At 41.2% G+C, this 21,155-nt stretch overlaps 1 protein-coding gene across 1 annotated transcript; it reads right to left on the reverse strand.

The window, feature by feature from the left end:
• Positions 1–6,298: 6,298 nt before the first annotated feature.
• On the reverse strand, positions 6,299–21,139 carry mrrf (mitochondrial ribosome recycling factor). The gene is made up of 7 exons (XM_041058151.1): positions 21,046–21,139; positions 17,528–17,701; positions 17,230–17,382; positions 12,661–12,779; positions 9,168–9,259; positions 7,566–7,725; positions 6,299–7,061 (listed from the first exon to the last, which is right to left on the reverse strand). The coding sequence occupies exons 2-7, from the start codon at positions 17,697–17,699 to the stop codon at positions 6,984–6,986; spliced, it is 774 nt and encodes a 257-aa protein (XP_040914085.1). The 5' UTR covers positions 17,700–17,701; positions 21,046–21,139; the 3' UTR covers positions 6,299–6,983.
• Positions 21,140–21,155: the final 16 nt, after the last annotated feature.

The following is a 21,155-nucleotide window of genomic DNA, read 5'->3' on the forward strand; positions in this document are numbered from 1 at the left end:
TATCGCCAAAATTGTTAGCACTGTGGTTTGGGTAACTGATTTCTTATTTCCAATGAAGTCTAAACAGGGACATTTGAGAACAGCTTTTTCTTTTCATGCTGTTCTTTTCTATCTGAAGACCATTTTCTCCCATGAATAAGTTATTCTGTGCCAAAAATATTCTGACAACAACTGCTTCATCCAGCTGTCCGAAATATTATCGTCATCCATTCAATCTGAGAAAAATGCTTCCCTCTGAAACTCAACTCCCCAACATAGCTGATACACACAAGAGACACACACACACCCAAAATGAAAGTTAACCCCATCAAAAAGGACGATCTCCATACATGCGCGGCCTCAACTTCAGCCTCCGAGACCAAAGAGGCGGTTTCATCATTTGGTAATTAATATTCCAGGGAGGAGGCGAGCATCAGGAAACAATTATTCAATAATGTATGGATGTAAATGCACACTATGTCCACAGAAAAACACACGCATGCAGAAGCACATGTATATGTCACTATGAATATTTCTATATTTTGTTCTCAACATTGCTATAACATGTTTGTAAAATACTTAATGGTTGTCAGATTCTAGTCCAGCTTCTGTTCTTGTGCAACCATAAAAGTCCATCATGGGACCAGTTTTACAAGTTAACCTGTCTTAGCCTGCACAATTATCATGTCTGATAACTGTGCATTAAGTTTTGTCAGTGTGTTTCTGTATCTGCTGACTTCATAAATAAAAAAGGATGTAAAGGCACTGCCCGCCATGACATGATACTGATGCACAGTATGTTAAACTGTGATTTGGTAACAGTGAGTTGCACAGCTACTTGGAGCCCTCTAGAGTTATGAGAGCACCACTGAAGACAGAAAATGCCCCATATGAAAACTAAGTGAACTGCCTTGTTCTGCAGTGACAATAGTTGAGATGCATGATTTGTGGTTCGATTCTGCAGATACACCACCAGACAAAAACTTTAGAGCACCTCATCATTTCCAGCTGTTAGTTAAATTTACATATTTCAATGTCTCAGTGTTTCTGAAATTAAAGCATAGAACAAATAAACAGATGGAGATTTTAAAAACAAGGAATCATGGAATCTTTCTGTTGAACTAAATGTAATCAATTTTTTTATTTTTTTTAATTTTAGTTTTTTTCAACAGTGGAAATCAAATATTGTTTGTAAAGTTCATCTTAACACTGTTGAAGAACTTTCCATAAATGTTTTGCACTTGCTTTCACAGTGTAGTAACACAGTTTGTTCAAATTCTGCCTTTGTACAGACAGAGGGTTTATAAGTCATCAACAAAAGCTGTGGAATCTTTAGGAATTATTTGCATCAACTTTCAAGGCTTCATTTACTTCCACAACTATAAGTTAAGCACTTTATTAATCCCTGAAAAAGGCCTGGTTTCTTTGAGATTTACACGATTTTTCAGTGACCTAAACCTTTTTTTTCCCTTGGGCAGTTTACCACTGACCTTTGTACCATTTAAGGTTATACAATAGACTTGAAGGGCTTAGATTTCAATGAAAACTGGAAAAATGGGGGTGCTCTAAAACTGCTGACAGTGCAAGTCACAAGTTTGATCACCACAACAGTTTTATGTTCCACTAAAAAGTCCTCAAGCCAGACACTTAACCCACACGTACTCACTCGCACTAAACCTTAAGACTTGAGCTAAAACCAAAAACAAAAACAAAAAGTGCAAAAACCATAATGGTTCTAGACATTGTGTGTTGTGGCTTGTATTAAATTAACTGCAGAAGACATTGGAAGGGTAAGGCAAGGTGGGTAATGTCGGGTGACGATGTGTTGATTTAAGCCGAAATGATGCCACACTTGTGTTGTGGGGTCCAGTCTGGTGCTCACTGGAGTTTTAACACACGGCCCCGGTCTCTATCCATACTCTCTGCTGGCCCATGACCCACTCTGTTTGGTAATTGGGATCAGATGAGTGGCAGCAGGAGCGAGGCGACCTGGGTTTTCTGGGACCCACAGTAACCTGGAAGCATTTATTTTATGGAAAAGATGTTTAGTTAAGTGCAGCGCTGCAGCCTGCAGACCAGCCCCTCTAATGACTCTCCAGTTCTTTTGCCCAGGCGTGGAGACACAACCCTGTGATGGATATGACTGGTGAAAGCTCTGAACACTGTTTCCTGAGTCCTTCACTTCCTTCCTCCCAGGCCTGGGTCAGCCAAGCTGAGCCGGGTTTCGCCAGACTCGGACCGGATTGGATTGCAGATTAACAGGCTTCCTGTCCAATCCGTTGGCTGCGTTCATCTGCTTTCCTAACGGTCACTTTTATTTATGAGCGAGCGGTGACGTTATTGAGGATGAATGACTCTCTTCAGGATGGATGAGATGCTGCAGGCTGGAGGCCTGGGTGTGCGGGGTGGGGGTGAAAGGGCTGGAGGTACAGATATGTGCAGACATGTCACATTTTTCTGAACAATGCATCAGTCCAAAAGAGCAGTTGTGCCAGTGTTTGTGTACATGCCTTCTTCTGTCTTGTCTCCAGTAAATTAATTTGGATGTGAACTGGAAAAAGCTGATAAATCCTTCAGCAACAGCAGATTTAAAAAAAATGTTTTACTGACTTTGGGCCTCAACAAAAGAAAATTAATTACTTGATATAAAGATTTTTTTTTTTTTGCAAAGTAGCAATGATGTTTTCCTATCAGTGTGACAAATGTCTGTTTAGTCGTTTGAACATGCCAAAAAAAAAAAAAAAAGATGTTACTTTCTGAAAATATGGTCCAGTTACACTGACAAAATTATATGTAAAAAGTAAGTTTTCCAAAAAACACTCAGATTTCCTTTTTTAATATTTTCTGCTCAAATAATACTTGGCTTAGTACTTTAGTATTTTTAAGGATCTAGACATGGACATTTATTTGTAAATTGGGTCCATTGTCATTCCCTCCACCATCTCATCACCACAGGTCTCCAACACCACCCACACCTCTCGTCCTCCTCCCTCCCTCCTTCTCCCTCTCTCCCGCTGGCAGCCCTTGATTACACTTCTCTCCTGGGGGAAGGTTTAAACTCCTCAGAGATAGTAATATCGAGGGCACTACTGGCTAGTCACTTCAGATCAGGGCGGGGGGAGGAAATGGCGATGGACATAAAGCTAAATATATAATTCCTCCCATGCCAGTAATCACGATGTCCAGACGATTTGAAATGACAGTTTAACCACTTTAGACTGAGGAACGCTTTGTTCAGATTTGAGAAGCAGGAGGTGTGTGTGTGTGTGTGAGAGAGAGTTGGAGGGTCTGGTTGGTTCCTATGATGGTTGGGGAGCCTCCTCGTGGATATAGAGGCTATCCAAAGGGGCCCGTGTGGTCCTCTTTAAATGCACGTGCGTGGGGGGGGGGTCCACGTTCCACTGGGTTAAAATGGTTCGCAGACCAGACAGGAGCAATTCCGTGAATGACTGACGTGCCAAGAGCTCCGGAAGGAAACACTCTCACCGCCCGGTATTAGTTTACCTGATTATTAGGATATCCAGCTTCCTCCTAAAATGGCCGGCCATTTCCCTGTTAGAGGCAGTAAGAGCGTCCACCTGGATTAGGCCCAAACGTGGTCTGCATTACAGCAGGCACAACAAAGCATCATGCCACACCGCTCCACCAATTACATTTATAAATATTAATAGGCTAATCTGCACATATTCTTCTCCTCCCGAGCCTGTTACCACATCCCTGAAAGGGTCAGAGATACTCTTGTGAACATCAAATCCATTTAAATTTTAAGTTCACTTTGCATATGCAGAGATTTTCACTCCAGACAGGCTCTCTCAATATGTCTTTTCCCCATCATCACATCGCAAGAGGAGAGTAGATTTCGTATTCACGTGCTGATTGGATCCTTGATGAGATCTTCAGGGTGGCTTCTCGCACTCTGACGCTCTTTACACTCCAGAGGTGATGAGGAGAGAGAGGGAGAGAGGGAATGAGAAGTGTGTGTGTGTGTGTGATCAATCCAATTCTGTCTGCACTGAAGTGGACTGCTCAGTCGTTGCCCGGTTCGCAAGCGTCCTCAGCGGCTCAGCTCCTGCAGGAGCAAAGCGGCCTGATGTTCTTGGTGTAATCACAGGAGGCACAAAGGGAAGAAGGCAAGCAGAGGGGCATCATATATATATATATATATGAATCCTCTCTGTTCTGTCATAAACACAGTGACCGGACAGTATAACAAAGGTCTTTTTGCCAAACTAGTATTAGATCACTGTCACAAGCTTCTCACAAAAGATATGAATAATGCAATACAGAAATTTACATGAAAAGTGGAGATATGAAGAAAAAACGGATGGAGAGATTGAGATGGAGAACAACACTCAAGAGATCTGATTTTTTTCCCCCAATATGACTGTAAGTTGTACTCTTTCCATGGCTGTATCAGACATTTGTGCTTTCTGATAACAGTAAAGGGATGAAATTGGATTCAGTAAACACACCGCAACAAGCGCACTTCCTAAAATTCCCATTTTGATCATTTAAAGTGAAGCTATGCAAATTCTGAAAAAAGGAATGACAAATTTTCTTCCTCCAAATGAAAACTTCAATCCTTAAGAGCTACATAGCACTATTGCTCAATTCAATACACTCAAGGGTTTTACTGCTTCATCCTTCCTTGGTCTTGTATGACCAGTAGCTCACTGCATGTTAGCTAACGTCAGCAAACTTTAGATATTGCTGTATAATTGAATCACAGCTAAATTACATTACTACATTATATCTTAGCATTTACCATTATTCCAAGTCCACCTTTCCAGCTAATTAGTGAAAGTTACGTTCTCAGTTCAACTCTTGAGATGAATGGTTTTGTATTTGCTGATAATGTGAATTTTGCTTTCAACGGCACGTTTACATTTACATCTGCTGTGCAAGAATCAGACACTGATGCTTTTTAGTAAAAATACAGTTTTAAAAAAGAGCATGTTGTGAGTCAAAGCTGGAAGTTCCAAGTGTGTAACTCTGGTTATCTTTCCTTAAATGCACCCGCAGTGGATGAAAGGCTAGACTATCAAATCAAACGTTTACTGAGCTAATTTAGACTTGTATATTTTTGTGAGGAATCACCAAAGGACACACCAGAACTTCCACAGACAAACCTTTATTGCTCTCTCGCCTGCACACAAACGCGGTCACTTACACACGCACACACACACACACACACACATGTACGTCAAAAGGCGGTGCTAGTAGTAGTAAACATTTGAAAGGAACAGGGGTAATTCACTTGATAAATGTCAACCAAAATGAAGCTATCAGCTGAAAGCAATTTCCTTGTGCTTGTCTGTGTTCTGCGCCAGGGACTTGGGAGATTTTCACCCCTCCATCGATCACGAAGCCTCTGTTTTAGGCCAAGGTACACAATGCCCTCAAATTGCTGACATATGGACCTAGAATCACCACAAAAACCTGCCATTTCCACCCCGCCTCTCCTCTGTCCCGACCCAGCCACTCCTCTGCTAAACTCTTGTTTATCCAACGACTCTGGTCTGTTTAGGCCATTAAAGCAAAGCCATTCAGCGAAGACAGAGGGCCAAGGCAAATGTAATAAAACCACAATCTGTAGCTTGCAATTTAGCGCTGCCGCTATGTCGCACCAAAGACGACAAAAACCACCATGAAATCTGCATTGTCACCATTCCTCAATTCGTTTTCTCTCTTTTAAAGAAGTCAGAAGTCTTTCTGATAAGTTCATAATTAGGAGTTTGCAATGCTGCGCTGCTATAAACATTAAATCACCGTGCGGCTATCAGACCAAATCACTGGGCAAACTTGGCTGCCTGCGACCAGTAGCAGAGGAAGCAAAACAAATCATGATGAGGATGATGACACCAACCACATAATAGTACAGAAAGCCTCGAGCTGTACATGAAAGCAGAGCTGTGTATGTGTGTGTGTGTGTGTGTGTGTGTTGCTGGGTAGGTTTTCTTGTTACTGATCTGGTTTGAACAACTGTTTCTACAACAATTCCGGACTGGCTTTAAAAGTGCAGCTATTTAAAGACAGAGAAGGCCAAAGCGCAGAACATTAAAAGTCTCTTTTCCTAATGGACAACTATGGTGCCAGCAGCCAGGGCCTCGAGGTCTGTACACAGGAAAACTCCATTATCACTCGAGCTAATGGAGGAGGGGGCGACTTCAAACCAAAAGTGGGGAAAAAGAAAAGAAAACAAGAGCGAGAAAGATGACGCACGCTGTACAAAGCAGTGTTTCTTTAATGGAGTCCATCAATAATGTTACTTTCTCGACTTTATTGTGTGAGTAGCCATATTATCAATCCTAGACATGGGCAGAAATTAAAGAGCCTTTTTTTTTTCTCAAGTGCATTTTTAACAGACTTTGAATCAATGTGAAACAAATGTTTGGCAACACGCTAATGATATCTGTTCGGTTGGATCCCGCGTCTCTGGAACAAACTCTCTCTCCCTTTCTCTCTCTCGCTCTCGCCACCAAGACAAATCCGCAGCCAGTTTACATTCAGACGGGTGCGCTTGTTTTATGTAAACAGACAGCCCTTGTGGCAAAGGGTTTGATTAGGAGGAGGCCCACAAATCCCATTAAAAGTCCATTCGTCCCTCGCTCGGAGTTTGTTTGAAGACAGGACGGGTAACAAGGGAGGAGGGAGGTGACTGGCAGTCTGTCGTTGTTGTTATTTCCGTGCCAATTTCTGTTTATGTGCTGACGGTTAAACACAGATATCACCCAGCAGTGAAGAGAAGATCTTTGCCAGTGATGTGGGCAGGAACCAAAACCCAGCGTCCGCCAGGAGAACCAGAACATGTACTACAGGACCAGAGGCTTGTTTGTCTGTTGGATTCAAAAACTACCTTCTCAACAAGATCCAGTCACTGTCTGTTATCAACATAGTAACACTGACACATTGCCACTGTTGTGTATGTCCACCTGTAAGTCCAGTGATAACCAAATGATACACTATCAAAAATAAGACCTGTGTACTTCTCTGTACTGTCCCCATCAGCCTAATAGCTCTTTGGTCTTGGCTGCAAGCTGTTTGTCAATGTCGGCTGCAATGTCGTCCGCCATCTGCTGAATCTGTGTGACGGCAGAGGGGAAGATGGAACAAGATGAAACTTTTCTGATTACACATCTTGGGCACACGTTTTACCTCCCTCTGGTAAAGGATGATATTGTGTAGTTGCTTTGTGACAGAATGTGACTGCAATGATAATGACCTTCTCTTAGGTGTTGATTTGGAACTTACACATTAAACGGTAAAATACCACCACTGCTTTATTAAATTCATTATAAGGCAACGTCTTCATGCTTTAGTTGTAATGTCACTTCATTACTTCAGAAAAAGCTGCACCCTTGGAACGTCTGGGCTGTGGTTTCAATCTGTGGTTTCAGGTCTTAGACTTAGTCTAACTCTAACGATCTTTCGCCTCTTGAAGTCTTATCAGTTCAGTGACTCAAATCACATTTGACCACTCATCTCAACCTTCCTTCAAACTTCCCTTCTGATTAAGTAGCTCACTGAATGCCTCTGTCTGTATGTGCAATAACACTGTCATATGCGTCTTCCTCCCTGTCTCGTACCTGTTTTTCTATGAGTCGTATGGTGTCCTCCGAGTGTCCTTCCTTCGCCTTTTTGACCTGTGTGACCGCGTTAGATCGCGCTCTCCTCAGCGAATCTTTAGCCTTGTTGCTGAACTGTTTGGCCAGCTTGGTGAGGTTCTCTCTGTGTTCCCGTGTTATTCTGCGAAGTAGAGTTGGACATGAGATGGGAGGACAGAGAGAAGACCAAAGAGTAAGACAGAGGATGACAGAGAAAAAACGAAAACAGAGAGGATAACGATCGCTGGGAGACAAGTAGATGACACTGAGCAAAAGTACACACACACACACACACACACAATCTCATCCGTGTCCTTTTAATGTCCCTGTATACTCCTAGTATGTACATAAAACATAAAACACAGAAACACATAAATGTGCAGAAAGAAAATGATGAAAGAACAATGTTCTCACTTGGGTAAATGGGATGCTAAGTGCTTGTAGACATGAAGTCTAATCATTTCACTTCTGACTCGTAGCAACCATACAACAACAATCACTTCCCGAGGTCTTAGACCAGAGCTGAAACATCCGTCATCCCAACAACTTTGCATTTTGTTAATCACTCAGAAAATCCTACTTCCCCATTTCACTCTCCCTCTTTGTCCTTAATTGGCTTTTTTTTTCGTTGTTTTTGCCTCTGGGACTATTTGCAAACAATCCAAGTGCAGCGTCTATTTACCGCAAACAATACAGCCTAATTACTGATTCCAGGGCCAATCAAGGAGCGCCTTCTCTTTGGAAATGCAAATGGAGGCTCGGAGCGTGCCGAGACTGATTGCAGGGGGAAAGCAGTCTGACTCTTGTGTCCCTCCTCTGCCAGACTAACACCTGCTGCTCCAAGCACACACACACACACACACACACACACACACACACACACACACACACACACACACAGTAAGAACATACATGCACATAAACACAGGCCAGCATTTATACATGCAGACTTACATGCACGTGTGTGTATATGTAAAAAAACATACTGTATATACACACAGAGTGGTTTAATGAGTGAGTGACGGATAGTTTTGTGTGAAGTTGTTTGACTTGGCAGACTGAAAAAGAGAGAGAGCGAGAGAGATCCAGCCCGAATAGAGAGAGAGTGTGACCCAACCATCACATCAACACACCGGGGGTCTCTATACATCTACAGGCAAAAGTCAATAAATCTGTCAGTTACAGTCCCGTGTTTGGAGGCTAAGGGATTTATTAACACAGTGAAACACAAAACCATGGGTGAGACTTACTGTAAGGTTTGGTTATGATAATTTACATAATGTACTGATCATTTTATTGATTTATGTATTAATCATTTAGTCCATAATCTCAGAAATATGTGAAATGCCTGTCAGAGGTTACCAGAACCCGAAAACATGTCTTAATATTTTGCCAGTTCAGCAATTGATTAATATGATCAGATGATTTGTTTTGGGACTAGTAGAAGATAAAATATTTGTTTATATTGAATAGTAGTGGGAAAACAGAGGGATTACAGAAGACAAATAAGATGGAAAGAAAGGAAAATGTCTCTGCCTTATGGGTGTGTGTGTGTGTGTGTGTGAGAGAGAGAAACAGACTCACTTGGGAATGGGCACCTTGATGATTGTCCCGTCCACCTCTGGGTTTAGGTTCATGCTACTCTCTCTCAGGGCACGGGTGGCAGCCGATGTAGCCTGAGGGCAACACACAAACACACACACAGATATATGAATGTGTGTTTCGCTTTGAGCACTGGTGTGAATTGAAAAGCAGCGCTACAACTTCAGGTAGTGGGACAGCTCCAGCTGGCAATCATTAAGGTGTTAATATTGTGTATGTAGTGTGTGTAGATGTGTGTTTGGGTGGGGTGTCTGTGTGCGTGTGTGTTTGTCAGGGGAAGCCCATGCAGCGTGGAAGTGCCTCGGGCCACTGTCAACGCTCGGCCCTCTGGGACAGGACTGAAAGGTTGCAGGGCAGGGCGCTGACCCCTGGTGACCTCACAGGAGAGTCTGCTTGTGTCCGTGTATGGATACGGATACACGCACATGCACACACACACAAACACATACACATATGTGCTTTGGAGCGTGTATGTGGATTTAATGTTGACATGTTGATCTATTTGAAAAAGTTTACAGCTTTTCGATTATTTAAAAAAAGATGCTGGCCACGTTTACACATACACATCAGTAACAGTATTAAGTTAATAATTTCAGTATGTCTGGAAAATGGCAAATATTCATTATCTTATGTTGATCAGTGTAAGATCACTGTAACACTGGTCTCAACACTGGTCCAAACAATCTCTAGAAATGAAAACATCTGCACAAAATTACCTTCTTCTCAGCTGTTGTCCAAAATATCTTCCCGAAAAACTTAAAAAGAAAACGAAGCTAATATTTCCCAAGCACCATCTGTCATCTTTCTAAAGGATGCAGATAATCAGGGAGGAATGAAAAGAAGAGCATTATGTGTTTTGTGAGGGAACAAGTCATCCAGTGTCAATGTGGACACTGGCTGGAGAGGCAGCTGTGCTGTAAATGCTACATGATATCGCAACACAACACAAGATCAAGCAAAGATGCTGAGAGGTTGTGAAAAGTGTTGGTTACAGTCGCACAGCTCTTTGTAATTTTATTTAAAAGTTTATTTTTATTTATTTGGCAGGCAGGGAGGCAGAAAAAGAAGCCTGCATGAAAGTCAGTGGGATGTATTAAAACAGCATTCACATATGTGAAACATAAAGACGTTATCCAGCATATACAACACAATCCCTCGGTCCAGCAAACACTACATTGGAACCAGAGAGCTGCAGTTAAACAGTACATACACACAAGGGGGAGGAAGCCAAATCCTTTGAATTTCCTGAAAACATAGTCACACTCCTCAAACCAATTCTGCAACCACATGACAATTCCCTTAGCTAAGCTTTACAAAGTGTGCAAATGTGCAATGCAAGGAATAAGAGTGTATAATTTCCTCTTCTTTTTTTTGTTTTTAACTCCTTTCTTCCTTACTCCCCTTTCTCGACAGCTCTTTCTGGCCTTTTCCGCTGGGGGAAAGAAATGGCAGCGAGATTAAAGGAATTTATTTGTGTGCATTAAATCAATTCATGAAGTTTCTTTTCCTTTGTTAAAATCATCCGGAGCGCAGGCCTCTGGTTGCTCTCTTTGAGTGTGGGGTGATAGATTCACCCCATACCTATGTTTGATTGTTCTCAGCATCAAATTCATCACCGCTTCCCCTCTGCGACGTCCACGCCGGTGGTTACGGAAAACCGAGAGGAATTTTTCTGGAAAGGCCGAGCAGGTTCTGGTTAATATGTTGGAGAGGAAGAGAAATTACACTGAAGTTTCACATCAAACGCCGACGGACCGGTTCAAAGCAAAGAGGCGAGCGTAGAGGAATGTGTGTGAGAGCTTTTGTGTGTGTACGTGTATTAAAAAAAAAAAAAAAAAAAAAAGAAAGAGTCCTGAGGAAGTATTTCTTTGGGGAAGAAAGTGGTGGGATGCTTAAACATACACATACACACACAAACGCCCTAAAACACACGAACACACACAAAATTGCCCACTGATCTAAGCATGCTGTTAGCTGTTGTTAGTTCCACTGTGTCTTCCCAGGCTGCTCCTAATGAATGAATGGAAAACAATGGTTGGGCCTCTAGAGTGCCTGGTAATGGATAGGCATCATTATAAGCCTATTAGCTCTGGGTACTGAGGACTCACCCCTGTGTGGGACATGGGTTAACATAAGGCACGACAGGGTAGCGTGTGTGTGCATGAGTGTGTCTGTTGGCGTGTGTGTGGTCTGTGGTCGGAGTTTCGGGGAAGGAAATAGACTCACCGGTGGACCGTTCAGCCTGACTCAGGTTGAAGGCTGAATTTTCAGATTAAGACACTGATAAATGCTTAGATTTGCATGTTGTTTTGAAATATTGGTACAAAGGAGAACAAAGAAAAACCACAGTCCTTAGTGTCACAAACAGTGACTGGTGGGTAAACAGAAGATGGAGGAAGATACATGCAAAAACTGGTTAACTACTTTGAATTCTTGAAAAACTACTGTAAATTTGAGGACACAGTCTCTAGACTCCAGAGCAGGTTCTGATATTGGGTTAGAATGGGTGATTGCCTGCCCATAATCTTTTTTTTATTCCCTCCTCCACCTATTTTATTTTGTCATGCTAGTAGTGTGGCTCTAGGGATGGCAATGCTCAACTTGTCGCTCGACCACTTAAAAATGAAGATGAATCTTAATCATCCTGACAATTTCACTAGTGCCACCATGAATCTGAAATTAGTGGTTCAGGATGACATGTCTCAACAACTATTGGATGGACAGTTGCATCTCAAACAAGGTACCACGTACTGGTATAGTGGCTCAAGGGCTAATAAGATCAAAGAGAACTAAATCATCATCAGTCATGGCTGTCTGTGGATGTATGATTTCATAATGTTGTGTTAAATGCTAAAAAAGCACATTTAGATTTTCCAGACCACCAGAAAGCCTGGCCACTAAAGCTCTGCTTTGCCCCCCATGTGCAAAATGTCTTTCTGGAGCTCTGATTAGTACAGCGCTGTATCATCTACAAAGGAAAAGAGGGAGAGAAAAAGGAGTGAAAAAAGAAAAATAATCTATTCCTTCCTAACCTGGGGGTAAAATGAGGTCATTTCCTATTCTGTGACAACTCACATGCAGGCATAACCACATCTCAGTGCATGCACACACAGAGTTTAGGTTCTTGTTGCTATCTTTCACCCCAGAACAAAGGGCTCCCTGAGTCATCAATCAATTAGCATCTGAGACACAGTTGGAGAGAGAGAGGCAGGTCAGGTTTCATTTACACAGACTGATGTGGGATTCGAGTTCTGGTCTGGCTCACTTTTCCTTCAGAGAGGACCGTCTATCTGTCTGTCCTTTGGATTATTTTTATAAAGCTTTTAGTTACTGTGAGCTTGTCTCTATGAGACAAACAAATACCAGTAGGGAGAATCTGTACCGGTGTGGATTCTTGTATTTGGTTTTCTGTGTGTGTGTGTGTGTGTGTGTGTGTGTGTGTGTGTGTGTGTGTGTGTGTGTGTGATCGTCTTACCTCAGGGAAGCTGCTCATGTTGACCATAATGAGATGAGGTGATTTCATTGAGATCTGACCCAGCTGGTTGAGAGGGAACTTTCCATCTTGAGTCGTCACCACAATGTGATCCAGAGCTCCTAAACAAACACAAATAAACTGAATTGTTTATTTACTTTATTTATTTACCCACACTGACAATTTAAGGAACAAAATCAAACATATCAGCATTTGTAAACTGTAGTGATAAATTTACAGGACTTTATTTTCCTAAATTCAAGTTGAATATTGTTTTTAAAGAAATGTTTATATGTATATATATATTTTAATAATTTAACTTTCAAACATGTCCATTGTGCATAATTTATCACCTTATATCTATTGTCACTATAGACAATGTTATTTTTATATTATTTGCAGAATATCTTTATTCATACATATGTTTATAACAAACTACTAGTAATGTTATGTGTCTCTGTAAAAGAAAAAAGAAAAAAAAAGAAAAAGCAGATTATTACCCAATACATTGTTAACAGATTTGTTTTATTCTCCAGTGTCAATATCGGTATCGACCCCAAAAGCACCACTGGGCTCTGGTAATTATGGTTTTTGCTTTTCTCCTTTGATGACACTCTTTCTGTGTAAACTTAATATAAAGGAAAACATGCAGTCAACCACTCAGCCAGACATACAGATTAATAAATAAACAGACAGACAGACAGAGAGACGAATGTGCAGAAGAAGCCACAAATTGCATGAGTAAGTTAAAAAATCAAAAAACATTAGAGACCACTGTCAGGCTGTTAAGAGTTTCCATGATCTATTGTCTCCCCTCACTGTCAACACTGAGAGAAGCAAAGGTAAGTTTGCCAACATGAGCTGATTTCTGTCCTTTCCTCCCACTCTCCCTCCATCACTCTCTTCGTCTCTCCTGTGCCTCCCTCACTCCACCCATCCGTCCCTCTCCCCCTCTCCGTGTCCTCCATCTGGCTAACCTCAGACGCAGTTGTTTCCTTCTTCTCCAACTCTGCCTTACATCACCCACTCCCTGCTAACCCAGTGGGGGTTGTGCTGCTGGTGGTGGTGTGTACTTGTGTGTAGAAAAAAAAAGGTGGGGGGGTCAAAGGGGAGGTGAGCCAATGGTGTAATTTTCTCTTTATGATCGATTTATCATATGATTTCAAAGGCAAAAAAAACATAGATGAACTGGTCAGAGATTAGATGCAGAAGAAGAAATTAAAAATAAACGGTCAGTATGATGTGATGAAATGGATACCTTTTATTTAAAGGCCGCTCCCCAGCTGAATCACTGACATATACTGTCTACCTGCCAATTATTCTGTCTCCCTCTTTAACTTAAAACATGCATTTGTGTGCGGATCTAAACCTGCCTGTCCTACTGTCCGTCTAAGAGTGCTTCTCTGTGTATATGCAGCCTGTTCATGTCCATATCTGTGACCTTCTGCCTGTCCATCTTTGTTACCTGTGCCTTGACAATGAGCACCTACACATCTGCAAGTACTTTAGGAGGGCAGACAGACAGACAGTCATTTCTTTAACTACATAGATGGAGGGTGAGGAGGGGGTATGGGGGCGCTGAGAGACGGGCAGAGGAGGATGGCTGAGAAAGCTTCTGCCAAATATAAGAAATTTGGCAAAATTGTTCTTTATCAAAATCCAACATATGATGTAACAAGATGATAAAAAATTACATAGCGTACTGTATATGATGAAATATGTATGCTGCACTACACACATTTTGCTTTTAATCTAAAAAAGATGTGTTTTTTAGTCACTGACATAACATCGGGTAACATACTGTTCTTTCTCCCCTTGTTTCCTGTCACCTCTCTGCTGTCCACCTTGTACTAAAGGCAAAATGCCCCACAGTGCACATACAAACCTGCCAAGCTTAACTGTAAAAGTGGGCCATTCATATCAGGTGGTCTCTGTGCAGCTGTTTGGCCTACACCAGGGCTTGAAAGACAGAATCCTCATCAGTGTAAGTTAACTGGACCAAATGAGCAAGCATGTCAGTTAACGTTTAAACCGTGCCAACCAGATTATGTGTGAACACAACCATAATGTGCTGTGATGAACTCATGAGGTCTTATGACTCTTCCAGCCAAGATGTAGTATAACTTGTGTTTTCCAGCAAAGTTTTTTTTCGACAACTGCTGTTTAAAAAACATTTATGATTATTAGAACTCTGTGTTTTGAGGTATTTAAAAATATTTTCCCTATACTGTTGTTGTTGTTCACAGTCTCAGTCCACACTGTCTTATAGTTTCCATGGAAACAGAACTAGTTTTTGGATCAGATTACCCATCTGTGACTAACCGCTATATGATGGTCATAGCACTGATCCCTTCTCTCTACATCTGTCTGCGACTTTCTGCCATACGCCATGCACAAACAAACACACGCACACATACAGTGCGCGTTCATGGCAACACACAACAATGCATACAATCATATCCACACACACGCTCATAAGCTTAATGAGAGCCAGATGAGAGGTGCATGGAACAAACACACACACTCGCACGAGACACACACATTCAGACAACTGACGTCATTTCATTCCACCATCTCATCTCTCCTGTCAGCTCTAAGTCCTGCTGCCTCCCTGGATTACTGTGCAGCTGGACAGAAAAGAGGGGGATGGACAGAGTGGAGGAGAGCAGTGAGGGATACACAGATGGAGGGAGAAGACAGGGAGGATGACAGGATGGAAGGACAGCGTCAAGAATGCCGAGAGATACAGAAGGAGAACAGAAGAGATGGAGGGAGTGAAGTAGCCAACTCTCAAAATTCTTGAACTTTTTGTTCACAGGACAAAAGTTTCCATGTGGATCAATAAAGTTTAATTCATAGGTATGAGAGAGAGATTAAAAATATCACGAGCAGAAGCCAGAATTTAAAAGCTGGGAATTATTGGAAAAACAAGAGAAAAGTAAGTGAGGGATAAAGGGAGGGGCTGGAGACAGAAGATGACTCAGAGCAAAAAATTGTTGAATGATGAATGGTGGAAGAAAAAAAGAGGTTGAGAACAAGATGAGAACTGGATGAATGAATGAAGAACACTGAAACAGTTAAACGTCACCTACAAGTCAAGGCATTGAAGGTTTAACCTTAAAAAAAATAAAGGCCGTGTCAGTGCCCCTGTTGCCTGCATGTTGTGCAAAAGAAAACGACGGCACAGTGAGCAAATAAAAGGCCAGAGAGAGTGAAATTTCAGCTGAGGAGGAAAAGCAGGAGAAACTTAAGACACTTTCAGGTTTGAAGTCTGATTCTAGCAGCTGCCTCCTCCCGCGGGAGCTTCCATTATACACCCCACCTCTAACTCCTCTGAGCCCAGCTCCTATTTGTTAGAACCCAGAGGCAAAGGGTTATGACCTGGATGTAGTTGGGGAAACAGAGGTCAAACTGAGGTCAAGGTGAGGTCACACAGGGCTCTCCTCGGTCCCAGGCCTTGAGCTATTTATCAGATAGATGCAAAGAGGAAGACTTACTGACATATGACCCCCAAAGTATGTGGTGTGGTATTAAAAAGCAAAGCCTTGTGTGCACAGTACATGAATAACATGAAAAATAAAACCGGACTTTCAAAGTTACGCTTCACCATACAGGAAACTGAGTCACTGCACACTTCATGCATGTCTACCTTGTTATGGTTGGGATTCATTTTTAAAAATTCAAAATAGAAATCAACTGGTTTTGAGGTATTTCACGCATGTTCGTGATCTCCTGGATGCTTGCATTCCAGTCAGAATGATAACATGTTAACTCTAGGCTAAAGCAGAGGATGTAACAAACAACTCATATAGTGAAGCACAGAAGTGAAGAGGCATGTTTGCAGAGATGTAATTGAAAGGCAATATTTGGAAAAACTGGATTCAAACAATGGTTTCACTCTGGGTAAACATTTTATAATTCTGGCCGAACTGCAGACATCCAGGAGACCGGAGACATACCTTTGAAAATAGAACATGTTTGTGGAAAATGGATAAAAAATAACAGTTGTGATTTTTTTTTTTCCACGAGGCTAGCACAGGCAAGCTATGAGGGCTGAGGTCAAAAGAAGGATTACTAGTGAGCATGAAATTAAATAAGAGGAAGATTAGATTTAAGCGGCTGCAGAATAAGCCCAGCTGTCACATAGAGAGTACGCACCTGTATGTGGTATCATATTCAATTTACTGCATTTGTTCTATTGTTCTTGCATGTTTTCCTTCTTTAACAATCTGTTAACAATAGCAGGAAATGACAAGCTGAGCAACTAAATTAAGCCCTTCCATCTGTGAGTATACTGTCACTGCTTTTATTATTCTGCCATTTATTTCAACTTAGTGTTACATTAGATGGCTACAGTTATTTATGTGGACTTTTATTTGTTGTCATTGTTTTCTATGAGGTGGCTTAAATTTTGAGCTTGCGAGTCAGTGTATATGTGCAGGTTTTGCCTTTTTGGTAACTGTTCAGTTGTGTCCTTGAGAGTATAAAGTGTGAGAAACAAAAGGAGAGTGATGTGAGGAGACAGAACACGTGAGAGGGAGTCCAGGAAAGAAAGAGAGCTAAGCTGAATACCTGGAGAGGTCCGGATGCTGAGGTTGCGTGTGAAGTCATCTTTGAGCGTACTGAGAATAGTGGTCATGTCCTCCTTCACTTCATCTAGACTGATGATGTCTTCCACCAGAGCTGAATTAATATTCACCTTAGCTGACTGGCCCTTTGCCTTAGCTTGGAAGATGAAGAGAGGGAAAGAAGGACTGAGAAATGGAGACTCATAGCTAAGATAAATAATATCTAATGAAGTAACTCACATCCACATTTGCACAGAGGTTGTGCAAATGTGAACTCAAGTGTTTGTAATCTTCCCACTGACCTTTTGCCTTCTTGGTAGCATAGAGTCTGGTGCATGCAGCAGGGTAACAGGTGGTGCTGGGAAACGGTAGCAGTGTACTGACCCTGGATGTGGCCACGAGGGGAGACCTGACCTGTCGCACCAGGGACTGACAGAGCAGAGGTCGCAGCAGGCTCAGATGGTTCAAAGCCATAACTAAGTGAGAACATACAGACAGTAAATATGTTGTTAGAGGAAAAATAGAAGCACAGTGATACTGAGTTCAGAGTAACATATTTTGACTACATTTCACAAAATCACAGCTTATTCACAGATCACCTGAAATCAGCCCTAATATTTATCAAAATGAAGTAATAACTCACATCAGCCAGTAGGAGGTGGGCCTACATCTTTTACTGATATTACAGTGCCATAGTCTCCTTCTCTATCGACAACTATCTGATGATAATTTGCCACAAAGATGATGAGAAGAAACAGTGGAACGAAAGCAGTTGATGTTATATTTTCTTTGCAATGCCAACCAGACATCTTTGCAGTCAATATGGAGTAAGGCTTTTTCTTTAAACCTGTTTGAGTTTTTTACTTATATAAATATAAATTACAGGTATATTCAAATGCATACAATAACTCAGGAAATCAACTTACAGATGAAAATCAGTATTTCTTGTAGTTATCAGCAAATTATCATCACAAATATCGGCTTGTTTTGTGGTTTACAAACCTTAGACATCTTCCCCATAGGAGGACAATATGGATAAAATTCATTTATGCAACTTATCCAATTTACTATAGTAAATATAATTTTAAAACACAATATCTATATATAATGCATGGCCTTGTATGACAAGCCAAAATGTCTGCCATGAAACAGGTCTTTTACTTTCTTAACAAATCTATTAATTGTTCGGACTATCAAATGCCAGAAAAAAAAAGACCTTCTCTAACACTTAAAAATGTTCAGTTTTCTATCACACAACAAGAACAAAAAAAAACAGCAACTGACAGGGTGAAACTGGGGAATGGTTCGCAGTCTGAAAATTAAAAAATGAAATTAAAAGATTATTTCTCTGTTGATCAACTAATTGATTAAATAACTTCACTGATTGGATCACAGACTGTAGTCTGACAATACAAAGAACAGAGGAGGAAAAGAGTTTCTTGTAAATCTTATCACAAATCCCTGCTGTTGTAGAACTTGGTGCACTCAACTTCTCAGGCAACATTACACGCAGTTACACTCAGTCACCATGCTCTTTCTCTTCCTCTTCCACACAAAGACAAATCTATGGGATAAAACTAAGTCTGCACTCAGCCCACGCACAGTTGTTTGGGCATTCCTGAAGGGGAACCTCCCATTCAAAAAACATGCAACGCCATGAGACCAGCCATGTCTTTTCTATGGAGGAACCACCTCCCACCTCGCAATCTGGCTCTTGAGTGTGAACTGTGTCACTGAACCTCAGCGTACACACAAGCACAGACAAACTCTGAGATATCGAAGCCCACAGACACAAACACAAGCTAAAGCCGGTCTTTCACAGTCAGTGGCTGTGAACAGCTTGCGGTGTACTGCAGCCTGACTGACATCTTCTTTTGTCTGGTGTGTATTTATAACTGTAAACTTTAAACTGTGAGGAGAAATAAAACACACCGTTGCAGTAAAAACTATTTGGTCAAACATGAGTGGAGCTTTCCCAAATACATCATATTTCTGAGACACTTTTGTCTACAAAATGATGAAAATTGTTATTTATTTTCAGCTCGAATTCAGCCTGAATCAAAGGAGCAGAGACTAAAAAGCTGAAGATGTTTCTCCCCCAATCCAAGATACTTTAATCAAATGTCCAGTAAGGTCATGTGTTTTACGTTTTTGGAGATCTTCTGGGTCAGTGTATAGATTGCAGACTCACACATCTGAGTCTGAAAATATTTTTGGACATGACAGACATACTGTTTGAATTTAAAAAGCAGGTAAAGACTTCTCATCACCAGTCCTGAGCCCAAACTCCCCCAGGGAAACCCACCTCTCTAAAAAATGTTTGATTACTCAACAAAAAATTCTGTTAGGAAAACACTAAAACCCTTTATTTTACTAAAATTTAAATGTATTTGTTGTTTTTTCCCCACTTTCCTAAAAGGCAGCTACAACCATACCACTGGTCCCTGATGTTAGTACAAGATAATTTACCAAAATCCAAATATATTCCAATGGCAATATTTAGGCGAGACTGTGGTTCACCACCTACAACACAAACCCATAACAGGCATCTGTGGCTGGCAGGTTTCCTGTCATGCTGATACGATACGGTGCACTGTGGCAGAGCAGATAGGCCGAGATGTGGGACAGTGACAGATCTCTTTAGAGGGGAAGTCAAGCAGAAAAAGCGAAGCACAGGTGTTAGGTGGGATACTGTAGCCTCATATCCTGTAGACTTCACACCCAGCAGCAGCTGCAGACACACCTCTGTTTCTTCCAGCAGCAGAAGCCAGCTGGTGAGCCCGCATGGTTTCTCCTCTGTACACTTTACAGTTTCAGTAGAAAATAAAGTGGTAGAGTATCTGACAATATTTTGCCTCATCAAACAAACTGTTCACATTGAGGCAGCAACTACTAATTTTTACCAGTGTCAATTAATCGCTTTCTATATTTTTTGTTTTGTTAAACTGATTGTTTAGTGTATAAAGTGCCAGAAAATGCTGAAAAATATTACTCACAACAGAGCCAAAGGTGACATATTCCAATGGCTTTTTCCCTAGTTCCCTGTCCCAAACCCACATGCATTCATATTACAGTGATATAAAACAGTATAAAGCTAAATGTCATTACATTTTAGAAGCTTGACCAACAAATGTTTGACATTTTTGCTAGCTAAATTACTTTTTAATTGATTACCATAGTTGTTGGTGATTAATTTAACCTATCAGTCATCCCATAGACTAATCTTTTCAGCACTAGGTCACACTGTACTATTTAAATAACAGGAAACTACTTGGCCAAGTGTATCCATAATGTGTTACTTCTACCAAAACGTATCCCTGAAAACTGCATTTTATTTTAACTTTGTTACTTGTAAAGTATTACTTCTATTATCACCATACAGCCCACTGAGAGGAACAATGGCTGGGAAACTTCACATGTGATGTTCCATGCTGAAAAGATATATGGATATATGTGGATGTGGGAAGGAGTTTTGGTTATCAATACCGTTTTTTTTTTTTATGTCATTCAATCCTGTAGGTGGCACCAGGTTGATTCACAACTTTATTTTTGAATTGATATTTGAGAGAATTACGAAATAAATATGTCTTTTAAAGCAGATACTATGTTAGAAACAAAAATATACACATTACTGAGATAACTAGCTGGTGCTGGCACCTTATGTAAGTGAAGCAGTCTGAAGGTCGGTGCTGTGAAGGCAGCACTCCTCTGAACTTACCATGAGCAAAAACCGCTTACACGTGGCTGCTAAACATAGTACTATCGTTAATTTCAGCAAACCACGTCCTTCAACGGTAATTAAACACGAAACTATACTTACTTTCAGGTTTATAGCCTTTACAGAAGCTTGATAGCTGAAGACAGAGCCATCAGGAGAAAAGCCACATTTGACATCTACGTTGTCATCATCGCGCGCCGGCGTCTGGCAAT

Source organism: Toxotes jaculatrix, chromosome 16, assembly GCF_017976425.1.
Source record: "Toxotes jaculatrix isolate fToxJac2 chromosome 16, fToxJac2.pri, whole genome shotgun sequence".
Taxonomy (NCBI): Eukaryota; Metazoa; Chordata; class Actinopteri; family Toxotidae; genus Toxotes; species Toxotes jaculatrix.